Source organism: Eretmochelys imbricata, chromosome 16, assembly GCF_965152235.1.
Source record: "Eretmochelys imbricata isolate rEreImb1 chromosome 16, rEreImb1.hap1, whole genome shotgun sequence".
NCBI classification, from domain to species: domain Eukaryota; kingdom Metazoa; phylum Chordata; order Testudines; family Cheloniidae; genus Eretmochelys; species Eretmochelys imbricata.
The window spans coordinates 10,964,058-10,985,294 of NC_135587.1; the positions used below are offsets into that span (position 1 = coordinate 10,964,058).

The window sequence follows — 21,237 nt, forward strand, 5'->3', positions numbered from 1 at the left end:
CTCAGCCAGCCAATGAAACTGTGTTTGTGGTTCTTTTGCATGGCCATGATGTGCTGGCAAATCCAGCTCATATTGTACAGTACAGAACAATCTTGCATTAGCAGTTGGACAGGACAGATTACCTAAGAGCTCATTTCTCACCCAATTGCTGTGTCACACAAAACCTTTCTGAAAGGTAGGGTACAGTTCTAGGTAGCCTCCTACTTCCTTCCACAGTCTCTCAGTCCTGATATCTTTCATCCTTCCATCTAAATATATAGCTTATCTCCCTGCCTGGAGGTGGCCTGCTCTACTCTTAGCTTGTAGGTTTGTATTTCAGAAGACTGTAAAATCAGTGCTAAGCCATAGTCTCTAACATCCTTTATCTCTCTTCTTTGCTTCTGCCTTTCCTTCAGGTCACCCTGATGTAGAGCAACCTTGTAAACCCAGTGTCAGGACTTGGAGTCCCAACTCAGGGGTCCACCAGCACACAGTACCGCCAGTCTGTCCCGAGCCCCAGGGTTGCTATCTGGAGCTGGAGTTCCGCTATCCCTTGATCCCAGAGTCCCTCACAGTCTGGGTGACATTTGTCTCCACGGATTGGGACTCCAGTGGAGCAGTGAATGACATCAAGCTGCTGACCATCGGCGGGAAGAACATCTCTCTGGGGCCCCAGAACGTCTTCTGCGACATCCCTCTGACCATCAAGCTGAATGCCAAACAGGTGGGCGAGGAAGTGTACGGCATCCAGATCTATACCTTGGATGAGCACCTGGAGATTGACGCGGCCATGCTGAGCTCCATCCCGCGAAGCCTGCTGTGTACAGACTGCAGACCCATCCGGTACAAGGTGATCCGGGACCCTCCCTTCCAGACTGGTTCTCCATTTGTCATCTCAAACCTCAGCAGGAGATTCGTGGACACGTAAGTATCTCTAGTCAGAAGGATGGACACACGGTTTTGGAAACGTCTCTCCCCATAAAATTACACTGGAATGGCAGGGTTCTGAAATACTTAGAGAGGCTGACTCTCCGCAAGAGAGGGCACTCTCAGGGTATATGTCTGGAACTGGAGGTACCAAAATCACATGAGACAGCCGGACCTCGTGGGCTTTCCAGCCTAGATTTGCAGGCACAAGAAGTTCAGATATTTTTTTTACCGCACAGACTACCAAATACTTATCCAAATTCTGAACTTTGTGAGAGAATCCATGAGAGGGTTTTGGGACTCGCATAGCGACACTCAGAAGAATATCTTTTGTAAGAAATATGTGTGTTGTGGTGGGAAACCATTTGGAGTGCTCTTATTGGGAGCACCCAAAGCTGAGGTTGGCAGGTGGGTGGGAGAGAGAGAAGTGCATATATTTGTTTACATTTTTAATGAATTTATTTCAGCTACATTTGCATCCCTCTTATAATCACTTTCTGCAGCTGAGTTTTGTTAGCACAAAAGTTTGCAGATTTGAGTGGGACTTACATGAAACGTGCCTTTTGCAAGTTCTCTGTACACAGGTGAATTTCACACTGGGTTTTAGCCTAAAGCCTGATTAGAAGGGTTATGCTTATCCAATCAGGGAACATAAACATTACCATGTGACTTTTATTAGGCCAATCAGCTATGCACAACTTAAACCAAAGGAAAAGTAAAATAGTGTAATAACTTCAAAGTAATTCATGCTCTGTTCACAGACATTCCACAAACAGAAAAAAGCAAAACTGTTTAATAAAAGTATTCTTTAGTAATTATTCACTCACCTTTAGCAACACAATGAAGCCCTTTTGAAAATTAACATCAGATAAAAGGTACAAAGCTGCTAAGGAAAGCACATGCTAATTTTAAAAAAAATATAATCTTACTACTAATAGCTAATAGCAAGGAAGACTACATCGTTACAGCTTTCTAAAGAGTTTTAAAATATAATAAAACAGAATAATTAACAATCCAGTAATTATAAGATACTGCCACTTTGGCAGCCCAACTGTACAACTGAGAGAATGCAAATAGTCTCTGAGCGCATGAGAATCCAGGTTAATTATTAAAACCAAAAAATGTACATCTTTGGGGCTCCTCAGATGCTTAAAGTTAAGCATGCGCTAAAATATTTTCCTGGTCTGGTGCTTTAATTTGCAATATTGCTGGCACTTACAGTAAATAAGGCCATTGGCCTTTTGGAAATATGGGAAATTGTGAATTTTCCCATGGTTTTTGCTGCAAAAGCATCTTTGCCGGAAAACTGGCCCATTCTTGTTGGAAAAAAGGACTGGTTTTGCTTGAAACATATGCATTCCTTAGCACAAGTTCCATGAAATGGGCCGAATTCTGAGTTCATAATGAAATGTGGAGGAAAAAACCTTTGAATTCTGAGCACTGTTCTATCAAACTTTGTTCTGAATATTTTTCAGACCTCTATCTGATAGTCCTCTTAACTGGTTTTCAGAGAAGTAGGATGATCTTGTGATTAGAGCACTGTCCAGGGATTCAGGACACCTAAGGTTCAACTCCCAGCTCTGCTCCAGGTTCTTTTGTGACCTTGGACAAGTCATGGGGGATAAAACTTTCAAAAGTATCTAACTGACTTAGGAGCCTAAGTCCTGTTTTTAAAAGTAGCTTAGACTCCTAAGTGCCACGGAAAGTCAATGTGTCTTAGTCTCACCAGTCCCTTTTGAAAATGGGGCTTAGGCTCCTGTGTCACTTAGAGCCTTTTGACAATTTTACCCATGGGCTCTTTGTGCCTCCCTCTCTGTAAAATGGGGATAATAGCACTGCCCTATCTCCTGGGTGGGCAGTGGATAATAGCTCAGGTACTATAGTGATGAGGACCAAATAGATCCCTAGGTAGATTGTGTAAGTGCACAATCTGATTGGTTCTTTCTTTTGTCATATGGCCGAATCCTTTGTATTCTCAGTTAGGAGCTAGATTGAGGCACGATAAGCTTTCCATCATCAGTCTGGGCAGAGTATTTTTTACTCACCAAGCAGAAAGGAGAGGGCTGCTGGTGGCCCCTCACCAAGGCACCCATGAAAGAGAAGCTAGAATATGTCCCTATGTAAACATGTACATAAAATATCGCTTTGAAATATCTCTGAGCCCAGATTCTCTTCTGCCTGTGTGTTTGATTCTGTATACGTGGAACTCAGCATCCCGCTGCCAGCTGACAGTGCAGCCCATCTGTCTCTCCGTAAACCCCAGCCCAGTTACCCCTCCTCATTGTTTTTGCATGTTTCCAGATTGACTAGAGCGGCATCCACACATGTATATAAAAATATTGTGGAGGAAGTTGCACATCTCTTCCCCTGCCTCCTCTGACCTTGGTCTCTGTTTTCTCTTTTCTTCCTAAAGAAAATATTTGCTTGTTCTGTTTTCTCTGAGGAGGATCTTTTCCCCAGGTGTGGCAGTGATGAAAGGAAAATTAATTTCTCATACCCTCTTCCTGCTGGTGAAGAGAACATCCCCCTAAGCTGAAAGGGGAGACAGTCTTAATTGATGGCTCTTGCCTAGTCAGCATTAGGTGCTCTTACAGGAGAGAGAAAATAGCTAGAGTAAGGCAAACCTTTTATTAAGGAACACAGACCCACCCCAACCCTGCCTGCTCTCAGGTTGAATTAGAATCTCAGCTCTCAAGCAGGCTGAGATCAGGGAACGTTTCAAAAGGATGGGGCTGAGATCTGAATGGCCCCTTCATCCCTGCAGACTATAGAGTAACCAGGCAAATCTCAATAGCTTCAGAAGACTTTGAATGTCTAGGTTTTCTTGAATCCATTAAATAAAGGGAAACTCATCAGTTATGAACTGACATAAACCAAAAATAGGGGGGAAATAAATAAATAAAATAGGCGAACCAGCTGCAGTGTGAAAATGCTGAGTTCTTCACAGCTCTAGGAATAAGTAGAGCGGGGACTTGCCTGCAAAGTTCAGATCTGAGTGCACATCCAGATCCAAAGTTCCCCAATACTCCTGGAGGTTCAGCTCTGGGGTTTTCATTCAGGCTGATCACTAGAAATAATTAGGGATGGTCAAACCAGTTAACACAAAACCTTTTGAACCCAGCTGTAGCCTGGTATGCTGACCTAGTTAGAGCTGCCATGTAATCAGTAGCTCAACATTTGTTCTGGAGCAAAAACCCTTGAATTTTTAGGGAGAGTTTATAAAGTAGAGAAAGCCTGGGATGGGAAGCTTCCTCCAAGATGTCGAGAACATGGGTAGATGTCACTCACAAAAGACTTGTCCTGTTTCATAGCCACAGCAGTCTCCACTTGTCACCCCCTTTTCATGTGTGCAGCCTTTTTATCAGGAACAAATGTTGGCGAAGAGAAGCCATCACAGAGCCGGCTCTCCCTGTGCATTGGTGGCAATGGGCAGCGTACAGACAGAGGTGGTCTGTTCAAAGTTCTAATTTGTACTATAGCTGTACAGCGCGTGCTGGAACTCTGGGGAGACTGAGCTGTCGTTGAAGAGTCCACAGCTGGGTTGTATTGTTCCTGTGAATTCCTATACACACTAAAATCCTGGGATCTTGGTCCTCCCGCCATGGGGCATGCGTAACTCCCATTGAAGTCAGTGGCACTTGGCTCCATGGGGAAGAAATTCAGACCCTCACTAAAGATCCCACAGTAAAATTGGGACATGAGTCCACAGGGGATACAATAGGGATTTCACAGGGTCCCTAGAAACCTGGGCTCCTGCCTTTATGTCTGTATGTGGCAGTGATGTAAACTGGGTCTGAGCCAACCATTCAGGTTACAGAACAGAGAGTTTAGCTATGTCCTTAGCTACATGGCAGGTCATTCATGAAACATGTTCACTGTTTTTTATCAATCAGTCTGTTAGGGTTTAGATACAAATGTAAGGCTTGTAGCTGGCTCTGCAGGAGTGCCCAGGATAGGGAGAGGGTGCATGTGGCTTTGGCTCCTGTTATTTGCTTTAAATGGTAAGAGGCCTTGTAGATGTGGCGTGGTTTGTATGTGGTAGCAAAAAAAAAAAAAAAAAAAACACCAAAGCAAAAACCCTCTTGATTCTTCACTCTTCTATACCAGTTTGACACTGGTGAAACTCCGTTGTCTTCAGTGGGGCTTTACTGGTGTAGAACTGAAGTGATGCAAGGGAGAGAATCAGACCCCCAAGCTTCATCACAGCCTTACTTGTTTCCTGCCTGTGACACCCATCCCCACGGTTTTGGATGGAGAAATCATTTGTATTGTGGGTCTAGGGTTACATTTTGCGGCAAGCTAGAGACTGTTAACCACCTAGACACGGACCAAATGTGCTTGAAGCTTTTTCTCTTTTGGCCAAGTCTTGGAATCTCCCTTCGTCAGTTGTCATTCAGTCCTCAAGCAAAAGTTTCAGTAAAGCCAACTACTGAATAAGGACTTCAGCATTTAGGGCCCAATCCAAAGCTTATTGAAGGCAACAGTCAATGGGCATGGAGCAGGCCATTAGCCAATGATACAGTTGAAAATAATGTGAAGAAAAAAAGTATGATGCAACTAATCAGAAGACAGCATACAGATGACTTGAGCAAGAGAGATATTGTTGGTCCAAATTGCACATTGACAAACCAGGACTCTTGAATCCCATCTGTTGCTTGTGTATTCTTGTTAAGAAGCCTGAGGCTAGTCATGGGGAACTGTACAAATTGTTAGTAAAACTTCTGAGGCTTGGAGGCTGGTTTAAGTTTGCTTCCAGAGGTGTCATAGAACACTTGAAAGTAAGCAGCTCCAGATTCCTCTCCAGCATGAATGAGACTGCTAGTCCAAGACAAAGGACTCTGGCTGAAGTAGAGATGCTCAAGCACCGGTAAGATCACTGCCACCAGGCCCTGGGGGGGAATTATTTTCTCACCACCACACCTCTGACATACATCTTAGACTGGGCAGGGAGGATGACTAATTCTAGTCACACATTCCAGGTATGAATATGTACCATTGCTCACCCACACACAGCACACCAAGTGCCTGGCAGAGAGAAACCAAAAAGAGAAAATCCACTTTTTTTTTTCCTTTCTACTATTCTCCTTAATATTCCTTTTGGAGTGTTTCCTTCACATATGCAATGCTACTAAAAGCTAAAGTGTATGTTGCGATTATTTACAACCTCCAATAGCGTGCTAGGTACTTTACAGAAGAAGTAAACCAGGTCCTTGCGTCAAAGAGCATACAATCAAATGTTCGAGGCTAATATTGCTGCTGTTGCTAGGGATTATACATCTCCATTTAGCTGATCAGAGCTGGCAGCTGGCAGCCACATTCTTTTCTTTTCTTTTCTTTTCTTTTCTTTTCTTTTCTTTTCTTTTCTTTTCTGATTAGTTTAGTACTGGTTTAAAAATGCCAGGTTATTTTTGCAAGAGAATGAAATCTGCTTCCCACCACCTACAGAATAGGCATTGCAAGCTTCCCCTGTACCACCCCCTGCCAAAGCGTTCTAGTCCTGACCTGGAGAAGCAAGAGGGCATGTTCGTTCTCCACTCACTAGGCAGTTTTCCTGTTAAATCTGCACAAAGGTGCATTAGCTATGGTGATGGGTCGTGATTATTAGTTGTTGTGGTTACTTACGTAACACCATAGCTTCGTGTGGCACTGGACAAAACACAGAGCTCCAGAGTCTCTGTGCTGGCTGAGCTGCATTTGATGTAAGATTAGGAATGAGAGAGCAAAGGTGGGCTTATGCCTTAGCAGTGCGCTGATCCTGAGACAGGGCCGAGACCGTTTTTGGCCCCAGATTCAACTTAGGGTATGTCTACACTGCAGCTAGGTAGTGTAATTCCCAACGTGGGTAGAAATACGGGTGCTAGCACACCAAAAATAGCCGTGTAGTTATGATGGCACCAGCAGCAGGTCAGGCCAGCTGCCTGAATACATACCTAAGATCTTGTATGGGAACGTACGCAGGTGGCTAGCCTGAATGGCTATTTTCCACATGCTAGCTCAAGCAGAGCTAGCATGAGTACATCTGCCTCAGCTGGGAATTACACCTCCAGCTCTGGTGGAAACCTTACCTTAGAGGAGCTTCAGAGTTGCTGTAAGTTACTCACAGCTGTCTGTGCCTCATGGGGTGGTTCCAACCACAGAGAATAGGTAGAATGCAGAAGCACTCTGACCATGACTATTTCCTCCCTAGAGATACTTGCTTCTCCAGGGGCTGGGAGTAGTGATGGAGAGTTGCCACTATGCAAAGAAAATCCTCAGGAGGCATGTTAAGATGGATTTGCAGCCCTATGCCCTGCCAGAGCCGTACAAAGAGGCTATAGAGGGGGCAAGGATGTGGCCCACTATTGAGCTGTAGACAGATAGCCATTAGAACGTGAATTGATACCACCAACTCAAGCCATATTGGCCACCAAGCAAACATTAGTTGAAGATGACTGATTTCAGTCACTACCAGCCATGGTTGCATTTGAACTGGCAACCTGGCAACAGGGTTTTTAGCTGCAAGGTGATATGAAGGCTAAATGGGACCTTTCCCATTAGGCAAAATAATTTATTGCAGGTGAAACAGTCTCAGAGCTGCAGTGAATTTGGCTGTACGTTACTCATGGATAATTACTGTTAGCTGATGTTTCCCTTCTTATGTACCTATTATTTGGGCTTCTAAATAAGGCAAGAAGCCCCAGGAATCTCCCAAGAGTAACAAATGCATGTTCTTTGCTTGATTGAGGAAAGAAATATTGGACAGGCATGTGTTATGCAACAATTTAAAAATAACTCCTTTGTAAAACGTGGACTGAGCCTTGAATACCACAAGAGAGGCAGAAATGTGTTACCTGCTTTTTTATCAGCAGCATCAGCTAGTCTAGTTTTTGGTATTACTTTTGTAACTATTGGCCTAATCAGTTGCTGGGCACTTAGTTTTATATCTTTAATATCTTTTGTGTGGGATTAAAATACCAAAATTTGATAAATTCATGGAGGATAGGTCCATCAGTGGCTGTTAGCCAAGATGGTCAGGGATGGAAACCCAAGCTCTGGTTATTCCTGAATCTTTGACTGCCAGAAGCTGGGACTGAACAACAGAAGATGAATTACTTGATAAATTGCCCTGTTCTGCTCATTCCCTCTGAAGCATCTGGCATTGGCCATTGTTAGAAGACAGGATACTGGGCTAGATGGGCCATTGGTCTGACCCAGTATGGACATTCCTATATTCTTAAGCTTCTGATAAAGTTGGAACTCAGAGTCAAATCAAATGGGAATTGAAAACAGAGCTAGACTGGCATTGCAATGCTGCTCTTCCCTTAGTACCCCATTTGGATAGGACACTGATGGGCACGATTGAAACCCTTTTAGGCATATAATGGCTTACAAATATTCTGAACAAAGAGAGGGGCCTATGACCTCTCAGGCTTGATCCTGTTCATTGTGACCAAGGCTTTTAAAAGTGACTACTCAGGGGCTGGGTTTTTTTAAGGGGGTGGGGAGCAACCTGAAACACCTAATAGGGACTTGGTTATCAGGGAGATAGTGCTCAGCACTTTTGAAAACCAGGCCTCTTTAGGGTGTCTCAAGATGGGCATCCAAAATCATTAGTCATTACTGAAAATCTTGGCCTCTGAAGCTAAATGCAATGAACTGGATCATTTGTTCACAGTGCTTGTTTTTAAGTATGACCAGTTGCAAATGTAATGACAAAAGAAGAAGTTAGCTCATGATGGGACTTTAGCTGGGTAGAGAGAGGCCAGTGGATATAGGTTCCATCTGGTTATTAAACCACTGAAGAACCATAAGTGATCTCCTAGTAGGATTTGTCATAATTTGAAGTGGATTAAGCCAAGGCACAGAGCCCCTACAGAGGGAATCGTGACAGAATATTCCTTTGGAATAGACACATCATCTCCCTGTGTAAATGATAAGTACAGATACATTGTACACATGAGAGCATCCACATATTTCAGCCCTATGCTATTTGGAAGCAGTATCCTCCGAGGAAGGGCTCAGGACTTTGTGATTTTTTGGTGCCACTCCCCTAAGAAGAAGAGAAGTTCAGGATAGCAAAGAGGCGGCTTAGCTGAGAAAAGAGGAACCTCAAAACCACCCAGGTCTTGATCCAAAACCCACTGAAAATCAATGGACAGTCTCCCCTTTGGATCAGTCCCCTAGAGTATCCACTCGCATGGCTCTTTTTCTGCACACTGAGTGTTTTACATCTCTTCAGGATTACACAGAAACATTAGAGTATTACATTCTGAAAATGAGGTCTTGGCTCAGGATTGTTGAAAGGAAATCCTAGAGGTCACGTCTAGATTCAAAGACACTGCCTTGCTAATGACCTCAGCCCTGGAGGGACCTTCCTCCCAGGGACATGCTCAGTGGTGCAGGACTGAACTTGCTGATGCTGGATCTTAAAACTAACTGAACTTCAAAACCAATCTGCAGCTGAACCATCTGTATGCTGAGTCCTGCCTGGAAGAGCCTACAGACAACTCACAGGGTCCCCATCATTTCTGTTAGGAGCCTTTTTCAATTTAAATTAATAGGGTCTGAATCAGGCGTTTCCCAGGTAGCGTAGTTGTCAAAATCAAGTTACAAGAGATGCTGACCCCACTGGTAGCAGTCTTGTCAGTGGAATGCTTTGTGCATGGGTAAGAAATGGAAACATCATTAAACGTGTGAGTAATAAAATGCTGGCCACCCATGCTGGCCTTAATATCTCAAAATTATGGCTCAAGGCTAAGGTTCAGCAGTGACTGTTGCTGATGACGGCCCTTCCGATCTCCAACCTGCCTCCCGGTTGGTTTGCTCCCATCTCAAACTGACACACTGTAGTTGGGTAGCTGATTATTTGCCAGATCCCCAGCTGGTTTATACCAACTGAAGATGCATCCTGATACATTTTAGCTTCCAGAGTCCTTGGTGCTGGATCAACTCCTAACAAACCCCTCTCTCTGAAATTGCTGAGACAGAACTTCACAGGAGCCTTTTCTAATTGAGAAGCTCTCATACCTCAAATGAACATCACCTGAAACCGTGCTCAGGAAACGAACAAAACAGATTTCCACCCTCCCTGCTTTTTTAATAACCAACAGGTGCTGAGCCCCTTAACCTATATACGTCCATAAAACTGCCTCTCGGGTACAAACTCCCATTTAAGACTGTGGACCTCTAATAGTTACTTTATCGTGGAATTTGTAACTTGATCCCATTAAGAAGCTTCAGAAGGAGCTTGTCATCCTTCTAAAGAAAAAATCTTATTTTGTTTAACCAAGAAACTTAAAAATTGTCCATCAGTGTTAAAAAGTTTGTTTTCAAACACAAACAAGAAATATCTTTGCGACCTTGGCTGCAAACTTTGTTTTTTATTAAATTTGCTACTGTGTTTTCAGTTGGTACCAGGGCAAATATTTGTATGATTATATCAAAGTCTGCTGGAGTTAATCAGTTGCATATATATGTTTGCTACTTTAAAACGTCATGCGTTTGCATGAAGGAAGAAAGTGATCTATTTAAAGGAAAATTTTTCAGTAGTTTAATGTCCAAGTTATCTGCTAGAAAAATACATGGAGCTCAATTTTCAGAGTTAGGTTGCTATATTAACGTGTGCGTTACTGCATTTTGACCTCTCAGAACAGCACCAGTTACCTATTATGGGAACCTATGTGCTGATCTGAGCACCAAGTATAGAATGGACATTTTAACCTAGGTTAGAAATTGAACTCGTTGTCTCATACTCTTTTTTTGTTACACCAGTGTAAATCTGGAGTAAGGTTACTGACATAAGTGGAGTTACTCCAGATTGATGCCAGTGTAATTGACAGTAGAAACTGTACCATAGGTGTGTATTTTTAATCTTGTATTCACGGGTGTCATTGTTGCCAGTGGTACACAAAAGCACGTTACGTGCAAATTCTAATTTATTTGATCATTGCTTTATCATTAATATCTGGGACATCATAGATGAGATGTGTAGGCTCCCTAGCATTGTGGAAGTGGGTAAGATGTCGATATTGATGTGGTTCTAGAACTAGCTTGCCAAGACAGAGTTAGAAAAGAGTTGGCTGAGGGCCTGGTCTAGTTTCTGTTGAACTCAATGGAAAGGTCAGACTCTGGGTTGCTAGAACCACTTGGTAATACAAAATATGCTACACAAAGCACTCAGCTGAGATGAAAACTTGAGGCATACTTGTTATTTCCTCCAGCTATGGTTAATACCAACTGCTGAGCTGATGGGCAGGACATGTGCATCTCTTATATACTGCATGGAAAACCACTGTCCATGTCAAATGGGCAAACAAGTTAGAATCCAAGGGCCAGATCCATAGCTGGCAGAAATGGGCAGAATGCTGTAGACTTCAATGGAATTATGACACTTTATGCCAGTTGGGGATCTGGACCCAAACTTTGATTGATGGAGTTCACAGCAAGGTGCCCAGGAATAGAATAAAAGACAAATGGATTAGACTAATTAATGTCTATCAGGTTAGACAAAAATCCACTTGAAGATTGTTTGTATATCCACTTGTGTGGGGTCTGAGGGGAGTGTCAGACAAATCGTACTCTGCCTGTGTAAGTGTGACCATGGGAGGGGAGATTGGAACACAGTCTTTGGAGACAGGAGGTAGGACTGGTAAAGATATAACATTTCCATGTCCAAAAGGTCTGAGTTGATCAGGCAGTTTGCTGGGAAGACTTTGAAGTTCTTAGCCATTTGGAAGGAATGGTGCAGAGAAACAATCAGGCTGGGGAATGGAATAAGTGAGGACTCTTTTTTTGAAATGGCAACTACCTAAATTTCAGAAGTGGCATATGGTTCTGCACAAACTGCCTCTGATGCATAAACCTCACACGTTGTGCAAGCTTGTAGGAGATGAGGTAGCTGGTAGGGCTTGGCAGGACTTTCCCCAAAGATGCAGGGCTGGTGCAGTTGGGTACTTTGGTATTTGCAAACGTCTGCCCATGTTCGTGAATGGTTTATAAACATCAGTTGAGGATGATCAGGTTGCAAACAACCCCTAGTCCTCCTCCCACTGCTCTTCCAAGAGGTGTCCCACGGATTCTGGGACCCTCTCCAGCCAGCGTATGTTTGCTGTATTGAGGGTCCTGTGTGACCTGTCTATCCCTCCTGAGTTTCCCCGAGACCTCGGAGGGGTGAGTGTGTATGTGTGTGTGTGACTGTTCTGCTCCCTAAACTGGTTCATTGCAGGAGTGAGGATGAAAGATGCTTTACATGGTTTTGGCTTCCCCCAGTACTTAGAGATTTTAGGGTGGGCAAGCAGTCTGTACCCCTCCATCTCTCCTTCCTGCTCCCTATTCTCACTTCCAAACTGGCTTTCTGTGGAACACAGCACCCCATAACCTCTAGGGTAATTACTAAGGAGACCCGTCTGGTTCCGTAGCAAGTGTATGCTGCACATTATAGGTTGGGGACAGGAAAGGCAGTGTGGATAGGGCACTTAGCTGGGACTCAGGAGACAGGATTCTATGCCTCATTTTGCCACTGAGCCGCTCTGTGACCTTGGGCATGTCACCTCACATCTCGGTGCCTCTGTTTCCCAACTTAACCTTTGTGTCTCTTGTCTATTTCAATTATAAACTCTCCCCGGCAGGGACTGTTTTTCGCTACGTGTCTGTGCAGCACCCAGCCCTGATCTTTGCTGGGGCCTCTTGATGCTACTGTAATAATAACGTTACTACTACTAATAAATAAATAATAAGGCTACTCCTGGGCGAATCTCAGCCCAAACTTAGCCAGTATTCATCCTTGCCATTTTGTGAAACTCTCCATCTGTTCAGGTTTAATTTGAGTTTCAGGCAGAGGGACAAGGTAAAATCCATCCTGGCATCTCCAGCCTTTGCTCCAGAGGGAACACAGCCCAGGGCCTGTCAGGTTTATTTAATCCCGCCACTAATTTGTTTTGTTCTCCCTGATGAACAGTAAAAGCCCGAGGATGGCACATAAGCCCAATCCTCCCATCAGAGCCTAGCCTATCTTCCGTAGAGAGAGAAGAATCTCAGCGGCAGCCTCCTGGGCGATCGTTTCTTCTAAATCAACTTTGTGCCAAAGAGACAGGTGGGAGGGTTGTTTTGAGGCCCTTGCATCTGCCATGTCGCTTGGCTTATGCAAACAGCAAAAGATCTGATGGCAGCTGAAATAATAGACAAGTGCAAGAACTCGAGATTTTTGACGTCCTTCTTTTGTTTACAAAATTCCACACATCCCCTCCCAGCTTCAAAACCAGACAGGAATTCTCTTCATTGTCTTCTACCATCACTCTCATGCCATTTTTATTTAAAAGAGAGAGAGAGAGAGAGAGAGAGATTACGGAAGAGGGGAAAGCAGCTCTGTTTGTATAGTCAATAACAAGTGTGATCAATATGTCCTAAAGTGACCCTCTCCCCTGGGGCCATCTGTTATAGTAAGAGCTTTTGTAAGCACCATAGGCTATGGGAACATGAAAAGCTACAGTGACACTTCCTAGGTGCTCTTCCCCTTGCAGCGGAAGTAAAGTCTAAGGACCCTAGCTTCAAGCAGATTCGAAGAAAGGATGGGGCAGCTCTCAGTAATCCAGGAGCACGCTTGACCGCAGAAAAAGAGGTAGTTGATTCTCAGCTACTTTATTGACCCTCATTTCTTGCCCTGAGCTCAGGACCAATCCCATGGAGCATCATCTCTGAGCTACAGAGCTCCCTCAGCTCCCATTAACTTAAATAAGGCCTCTTATTTTGGTGCCTAAATATGGGTTTGAAATAGCATGTGAACTTGGGCAAAGCACTTCTCTCTGTGTCGCTGTTTTTCCTCCCATCACCTTATCTTTCTTGCCTATTTAGAAGGTCAGCTCTTTGGGAGAGGGACTCCCTTCCCCTGTGGGTCCACACCGTGCCTGGCACAATGGTACCTGTATCCCAATTGGAGCCATTACTGTAGTATAGGTAACAAATAACAATCACATTAATCAAGAGGAGCAGTGAAGACTTATCTAAGTTCTCCTGCCAACATACCTCAAGGGAAGAAGGAATTTAGTCTCTATGGGTCAGATTTTTAGAGGTATCTAGGTGCTTAACTCCCATTAAATCTCGCCCTATCTCCATTCCGATTTGTGACCAGATACCTACTCCCATGGAAGCCAATGGGGAAAACTGCGGTTGGTTTCAGTCAGTCAGGATCGGGCCTCTTGTGGCCAGTTGTGAAAGCTCTTGTGGCACTTGGACCACTAGGAGCTGGACTGAGACCCCCCATCCCATCTTGTTTCAGCGTGAACATGGCTAACTCACTAGTGTAACATGCACTGTGGGGACTTCAGGACCATTGACCAAAGCAGGGCATGGGCATAACAAATCTGAACATAGCAGGAATTTCAAAATGGCGGGAAATGGGTTCTTTGCCTGGACTCAAGTTTTCATTATATAGGACAGCCACATAGTAGAGCTAATTAAAATGGCAAAATACTTGGCAGCTCTATGACTGTGGAGAACTGAGGTGGAATAAGGCAAGATCTTCAGCTGCTCAGGATTCAGGCTTTGTGACCATGGTTGGCCCACCCTCAAGCAGTTGGTCCAAGGTATAGCAGCCAGAGAAAGTCAAGGCCAAGCTTGTAGCTGCCATCTGGCTTCTTGCTTTGCTGGACTAGGCTTCATCACTAAGGAAGAAAACCAAGGGCAAAGGTGCTGGAGGAAAGCAAGGATTCAGCTGGGACATGTGGAAGGAGGGGCTGGTTCTGGGGCGAGAGGAGGGCTGAAGGAGAGAGTCTGTTCAGAGAACAAAGTCTTAGGGGGAGCAGGACCCAAACTTTTGGTGGACCACATCCCCATTTAGGAACAAATAGGGGCTGGGCCTTCTTGGGAACACTGAAGGTGTTGAGGATACAGAGATTTCCTTCACCCCTCCCACACACCCTTGCTGGAGGCAGCCATAATTTGGCTGCAGGTACTCAAGACATTTGCATGCAGTGACTCTCCACCTTCTCCTTACATGATAGGAGCACCTGGCTAGCCTTCCTTGCAGCATTCATTATTTTACGGAAATCATGCTCTCTAGGGGCAGAAGCTGGGATGGTCTCTAAGAAGATGTTCAATTTCATGACAAAGGGGGAATTTTATAATTAAAAATCTATCTATCTATCTATCTATCTATCTATCTATCTATCTATCTATCACTTATGCTACTAAAAACACACTGGCCCTTGCAGTGGGAAGAAAGGGTGCAGGGAGCTGCTTTCCCCCAATATACCAAACAGGAGACATCTAGAAAGGAGCTGATTTCACTTGCAGAGTAGGAGGGGCAGCTCGTTTGGCCAAAGGTGCCGAGTACCCTAACAGGGGCATACCCAGGCATGCCTAGGGTGCAACCCTAGCTCCTGCACACCTGCAAGCATTCAGGGGAGTGTGCACTGCCACTCTAAAATCCACAGTCCCTTGTGTCTAGGGCTCTACCGAATTCATGGCCATTAAAAACATGTCATGGGTGTGAAATCTGGTCTTCCCCCATGAAATCTGGACTTTTGTGTGCTTTTTCCCTATACTATACAGATTTCATGGGGAAGATCTGCATTTCTCAGATTGGGGGTCCTGACCCAAAAAGGAATTGTGGGCTGGTCGCAAGGTTATTGTAGGGGAGGGTTGCGGTACTGCTACCCTTACTTCTGTGCTGCCTACAGAGCTGGGCAGCTGGAGAGTTGCGGCTGCTGGCCAGGAGCCCAGCTTTGAAGGCAGAGCTGCAGCCAGCAGCAGTGCAGAAGTAAGGGTGGCATAGTTAGCAGAGCACAGGCAGAATTATCCTTCATCATTTACATCTGCAAAATGCACCCACATTTTTGTACCCACAAAACCGTGCCACCTTTACTTCTGCAGTGCTGCTGGCTGCAGCTCTGCCTTCAGAGCTGGGCTCCCGGCCAGCAGCCGCAACTCTCCAGCTGCCCAGCTCTGTAGGCAGCACAGAAGTAAGGGTAGCAGTACCGCAACCCTCCCCTACAATAATCTTGCGACCAGCCCACAATTCCTTTTTGGGTCAGGACCCCTACAATTACAACACCATGAATTTTCAGATTTAAATAGCTGAAATCGTGAAATTTACCATTTTAAAAATCCTATGACCCTGAAATGGACCAAAATGGACTGTGAATTTGATAGGGCCCTACTTATCTCACCACTACTTGGGGAGGGAGCTCCGCCCCAGCATCCGGGTGGCACTGTGGAGCCCTTTGAATGTTATAGGAACTCTGGCTGAAACCAAAACAGGAAACGTGGCTGACAAGGTCACTTCTCAGAGACACAGGGGGAAAAAAAAAACTCAGCTGCCCACCCTCCCCAATAGAAAGAGAAAAAGAAATAGAAGACCCCGATATCTCAATATCCAAATATCTCCCTTGCTGCTGGAGAGAGGAAAAGCAGCCCTTGTGGTATTTCACATGGTGTATTCTAATTCCTCCTCTAAACCGAGGAATTGAGTCAATGCTTTTCAGTAATAGTGCCTCCCCCTGAGCGGAAGCCAGAGTGATCAATACCCTTTACTCAGTTCTGGAAAAGATCATTAAAAGACCATATGTATAAATTTGAAAGAGTAGTTGCTCGTATCCTTAATATTAAAGATGCTCTTCAGCTTCAACTCCTTAAGTACCATCATGTGAAACAGCCATGCATCAGAACCGATTGACGGAGGAGTGGAAAGTGTGCATTATCATTATTACTGTCCCATCGGGTCAGTGGGAAGGCAGATGGAAAAATAAATGGTCAAAATCTTGCTTATATCAGTGCCCCCCAAAAAGCTTGTCTTGTTGACAACTCCAGATACACAAACTCTAATATCCACTTGAGTGCTCATTAATGTACCTGACACATGGAAGAAAATGCAATGGCATTTTTCGCTCATTCTTTTGTTAATCTATCTGTTTTTCTATGTGTACACTGTGCTTATCACCATGGCTTTGCATATTACTGCCCGACATACTAGGCGTATCCACTTTAAAACACTCATGTTTCTCTCCAAGTTTGGCACTCTAAAGGAATGCCAGAGCATTAAGTAACCACACACAGCTTGTGACAAACAGCAGTGGATGAGTTAATGTAACTTAAGTCCCAAGTGGGAGATTCTGAAAGGCCACTTTTGGTAAGCCAAACTGAGTAGGCGATTTGCCATTAATTGCAAAGCATTTGGCATGGTTAGTGCTGCAAACCCTAAGTCACGTGAGCTTAAAACGCCAGAGCTACACTTTAAAACGTATATCGGCATAGCAATGTCAGTCGGGGAGTGAAAACACACACCCATTAACATTGTTATGCCAACAAAAAACCTCAGTGTAGACGCAGCTATGCCACAGAAGAGGGCTTCTGTCAGCATAGCTAATGTCGTTCAGGGCAGTGGTGTTCTTACGCTGGCAGAAATACTCCTCCTCTTGGTGTGTGCTGCATCTAGACTAAGGGGCTATGCAGTCTCCATAGTGTAGACATAGTCTTAGAGTTTGTAGCCCAGGTGTTGCTCCACCTCAGGAACATCTGTAACCAGCATCTACCTGTTGCATCCAATTGGAAGGGTCACTTGGAGCTGCCCTCTCTCCCATTTCCCATCCTCTGTGGGTCACTCTAATCTAGCCTTCCTTTAATTGGAAGTGCTCAATCTACCTTAGACCACAGAGGTATCTGACAGACTGAAATTTCTTCTCTGTGGTGGATTATTAAGGTAGGGAGGCTTCTTAAATTTGCTAGCAGTAGTATGCGCAGAAGAACCTTCTGAAAGGGCCGGAGCAATGGAAATCGGGAAGAAGATTGGTTTTGTGGTTAAGGCACAGTTCTGGGCACTAGAAGACCTGTGTTCAGTTCCTGGTTTAGCCTCCATTTTCCTCTGTGGCCTTAGGCAAACTACTTAATCTTTCTGTGCCTGAGGCATGGTTATATATTTCCTAGTCCTCCACAGTTAGCAAAGAGGTCCAGGAAGTGTTTCAGTAGAGAAATGTCCTTTCTGCCTCCATCCCTATAGCTAAACTGTAAGAATCACTTGCTGTGATGGGAGCCATCTGTTGTCGGATCACATGGGTAGCAGATTGCAGTTGGAAAACTCTCCCACCTCATTGTGTAACTGGTGGCTGGATTAAGCCAAAGCACACTAAGACAAACCAGCCCAGCAGTCATTCTTCCCTGACATACACAGAACACTCTCCCTGTATTAACTCGTGCATTCAGTCCTTGACCACATAATTATGCACACTCAGTCCTTCCTCCGTATGAAGTTTCCTTTCCAGTCTTCCAGGTCATATTCACGCACAAACCCAGTCCTCTGCAGCCCATTAACTCATAAACATAATCCTCACCCCATGCTTAATGTAGTGCCAGTCCCTCTGTTATGACACTCTAGGACCAATTTCCCATCCCATAGTTAAACAAACATGAACTTTGTAACTCATTGTTTTCCTATGGAATTTCTATTATAGCAAAATTTTCCTTTGCTGAATGTATTTTCAGTTTGCTTACCCATGCGAATGTGCGCACACAGAGAAGATACATACACACATTGGCTGCACTTTGCTCTCAAATGTATGTGCATTCAACTATCAGTAGGAATTGCATGTGTGCCCAAGAGCAGAACCTGTGTGAACTGTTTTTGGGGAGGTTCAAGCTCACAAAGAGTGGCACATTCACTTTTCTGCAGTGACTCTGTGGTTATTACAGCTGCCTGAACTGTTAGCTCACAAATGATTTTGTGCCTTTCTTGGTTAGCAGAGCACAGGCAGAATTATCCGTAATCATTTACATCCGCAAAATGCACCCACATTTTTGTACCCACAAAATCAGATGTTGGGGCAAATCTGGGGAGCAGGCTATTTCACTCCTGGATTTGTACCTGCAGTTAAGAGCTGCCGCTACTCAGATTTGCACTTGCTCTCGAATTGAACGTGGAAGAATGTGGGCACAGATTACTCCCACAAAAAAGGAGGGTGCCTTTCTGAAAACTAGTCCCATGTAATCCCAATCAAGTGACTCAGGAATGTTCTAGGAGCCTGATTGAATTAAGGACGTTTTCTGAGAAGCCTAGCTGCTTTTCAGCAGCCCCTTCTCTGACCTGTATTACTGACTGTATTGTGCTGCTCACATACTGTTTCCTCTCTTGCATTGTAGGGAGTTGAGTGACAGCATCGTGTACACGTACCAGGTTGCCGTTATTTCTGGGACAGAGGAGAGTGAACCCTCCCCCATGACTGTATATACTCATGGAAGTGGATACTGTGGAGATGGGATTATCCAAAAGTAAGTGTGGAGTAAGCAAATAGATACAGCTGTGCTGCTTCCATTGATCCAGAGATTGGGGCTAGAAAGGAAATTACTGCCTCTCATACATAATCACTACAGCTTTTGTCTTTGATCACCTGATGTCTCCATAGCCTAGGCTGACTCTCAGAAGTAGAGAGACAAGGACCCACGTCTCTGATTATTATCAAGATGATAACATTTAATTGGAACTTAGTTCGGTCCTGCTGTCCTGACACCTTTATTTACACACACACACACATATATATATATAAATAAATTTCTTAGTGTTAATTGCTGACAAAAAAAGAAATGTTCACAACATCTTTGGTGCTGTCATTAAGTGAGAAGTCCCAGGCGGGCTGGCGGTTGATGGACAGCTGGCACATGGGAGGCCAGGTTTCCAGGGCAACCTCAGGGCAAGGTTGCTCTGCAGGCCGCTGGAGCTGGGATGCATTTGGAGGTGACAGATTTGGGCTCCAAGGGAGAGTGTTAGTCATTGCAGGTTCTCAATCAACTCCTCCCTCTCCTTGCCTGCTGATCGACAGACCACTATATAAAAATAATTATGAACAATTGTAGTTTATTTTTACTGTATTGTTTTTATAGCGTGAATGGGACCTGCTCAAAAGTCTCCAGGCACTTTAACAAAATGTAATTAATTAACAACAAAATTAACAACAAACGCAGGTCCAGTCCTGCAAACACTGTTCATGGGAAGCAGAGCTTCCTGTCAAAACAATGGGACTACTTATGGTCTCAAGCATGAGGCCTGGCAGCAAGTGTTTGCAATATCGGGCCCTAAAGCCAATGCATTCAAATTAAAATAACCAAGCCATTGACACATCTGGGGCAGCTGGGAGGAGAAAGATAGAGGTATCGGTTGTACTTTGTGTACCACTTCTCATGCCATTATGCTGCAAATGCTTTAGACATCCGTTGTGGCTTTGCCACATGGCTTGAGTAAGGGGTAGCACATAGTGGCATGGCCCCAAGAGCAGACCCGGAACCAGACTGTGGCAAAGTCTGGTCCTTCCTTGCCACACTTGCTCCTGTGGGGTTTGTGGGGGGAGAGAGTCACCCACGCCCATTCTTTCTGTGGTTCAAGTTGCTTCCCCCTCTGTGCGGGCTTAACGGCACTGGCTGGTGGGTTGTGGGGGCAAAGCCAGGATTCCATCCACTATCGGCCAAGTGCTCTCCATCCCATGCAGCTACCTGAAATCTGAGCACATGGAAGGCACTTACACCTCCTAATTCCCCTGTGTGGGCGCATTGCTGGAGCCACAATCTGGCCCTTTCAGACAGAACATGAAGAGCTTCCAGAATTCCTGCCCTTCCAGGCTCTCCTCTGATCCCATAGCTGCTGTCTTTCCCCCACCTGCTGAGCCGTCAGCAGCAGCCATAAAGGAAAGTGCTCATGTCTTAGCACGGAAGCAATAGTGCTACCTACCTGCGAGGGAACTGGAGGGGAAACCTTGTACCCTGGAATTGTCAAAGCTGGGAGATGGAGGAGAGAGAACAGGTGTTTTGAGGGCCAGCACAGCACTGAATTAAGCATCTCCAGGTTATGAGACAGGAACTGAGAGAGGTCTGAGAAATGCAGCTGTTTTCCATCTGATCCCTCGTTTTGTCTCCTGCCTGCAGAGATCTGGGGGAAGAATGTGATGACATGAATAAGATCAACGGCGATGGCTGCTCCCTCTTTTGTCAGCAGGAGCTATCCTTTAATTGCCTTGGTAAGTCTGGTCCAGAGCCCCTTCCACCCAGAGTGGGCAGCGCCTCTGTGCGTGGTGCAAGTAAAAAATAAACAGCAACCTCAGCGACCTGCCGATGGGTCGCCCTAGATGCAAGGGAAAAGGTGGGATTTGTGGGATTGACAGGCGCGTGTCCCTTCCCAGTTTCTAGTCATTTGGATGGAAAATTGATTCTGGTGGTTTTGTAACTGGCTTGGACTTTCAGCTGTGTTAGGGCCTGATCCCAAGCCTATTGAAGTCAGTGGGTGGCTTTTCACCCCCTGCAATAGGTTTTGGATCAGGCTCGATGTGAGGATATGAACTGATCCCTTCTGGTAAACAGAGGAAAGAGTGTCAGGGGAAG

General features: G+C 44.9%; 1 protein-coding gene across 1 annotated transcript in view; it reads left to right on the forward strand.

Annotated features, from left to right (window-relative positions):
• PAPPA (pappalysin 1) overlaps positions 1 to 21,237 on the forward strand; it is a 213,735-nt gene that overhangs the window by 87,839 nt on the left and 104,659 nt on the right. The window contains exons 7-9 of the mRNA XM_077835969.1: positions 396 to 903; positions 19,012 to 19,140; positions 20,785 to 20,876. Coding sequence (XP_077692095.1) covers positions 396 to 903; positions 19,012 to 19,140; positions 20,785 to 20,876 — 729 coding nt within the window. The remainder of the gene's footprint in view (positions 1 to 395; positions 904 to 19,011; positions 19,141 to 20,784; positions 20,877 to 21,237) is intronic.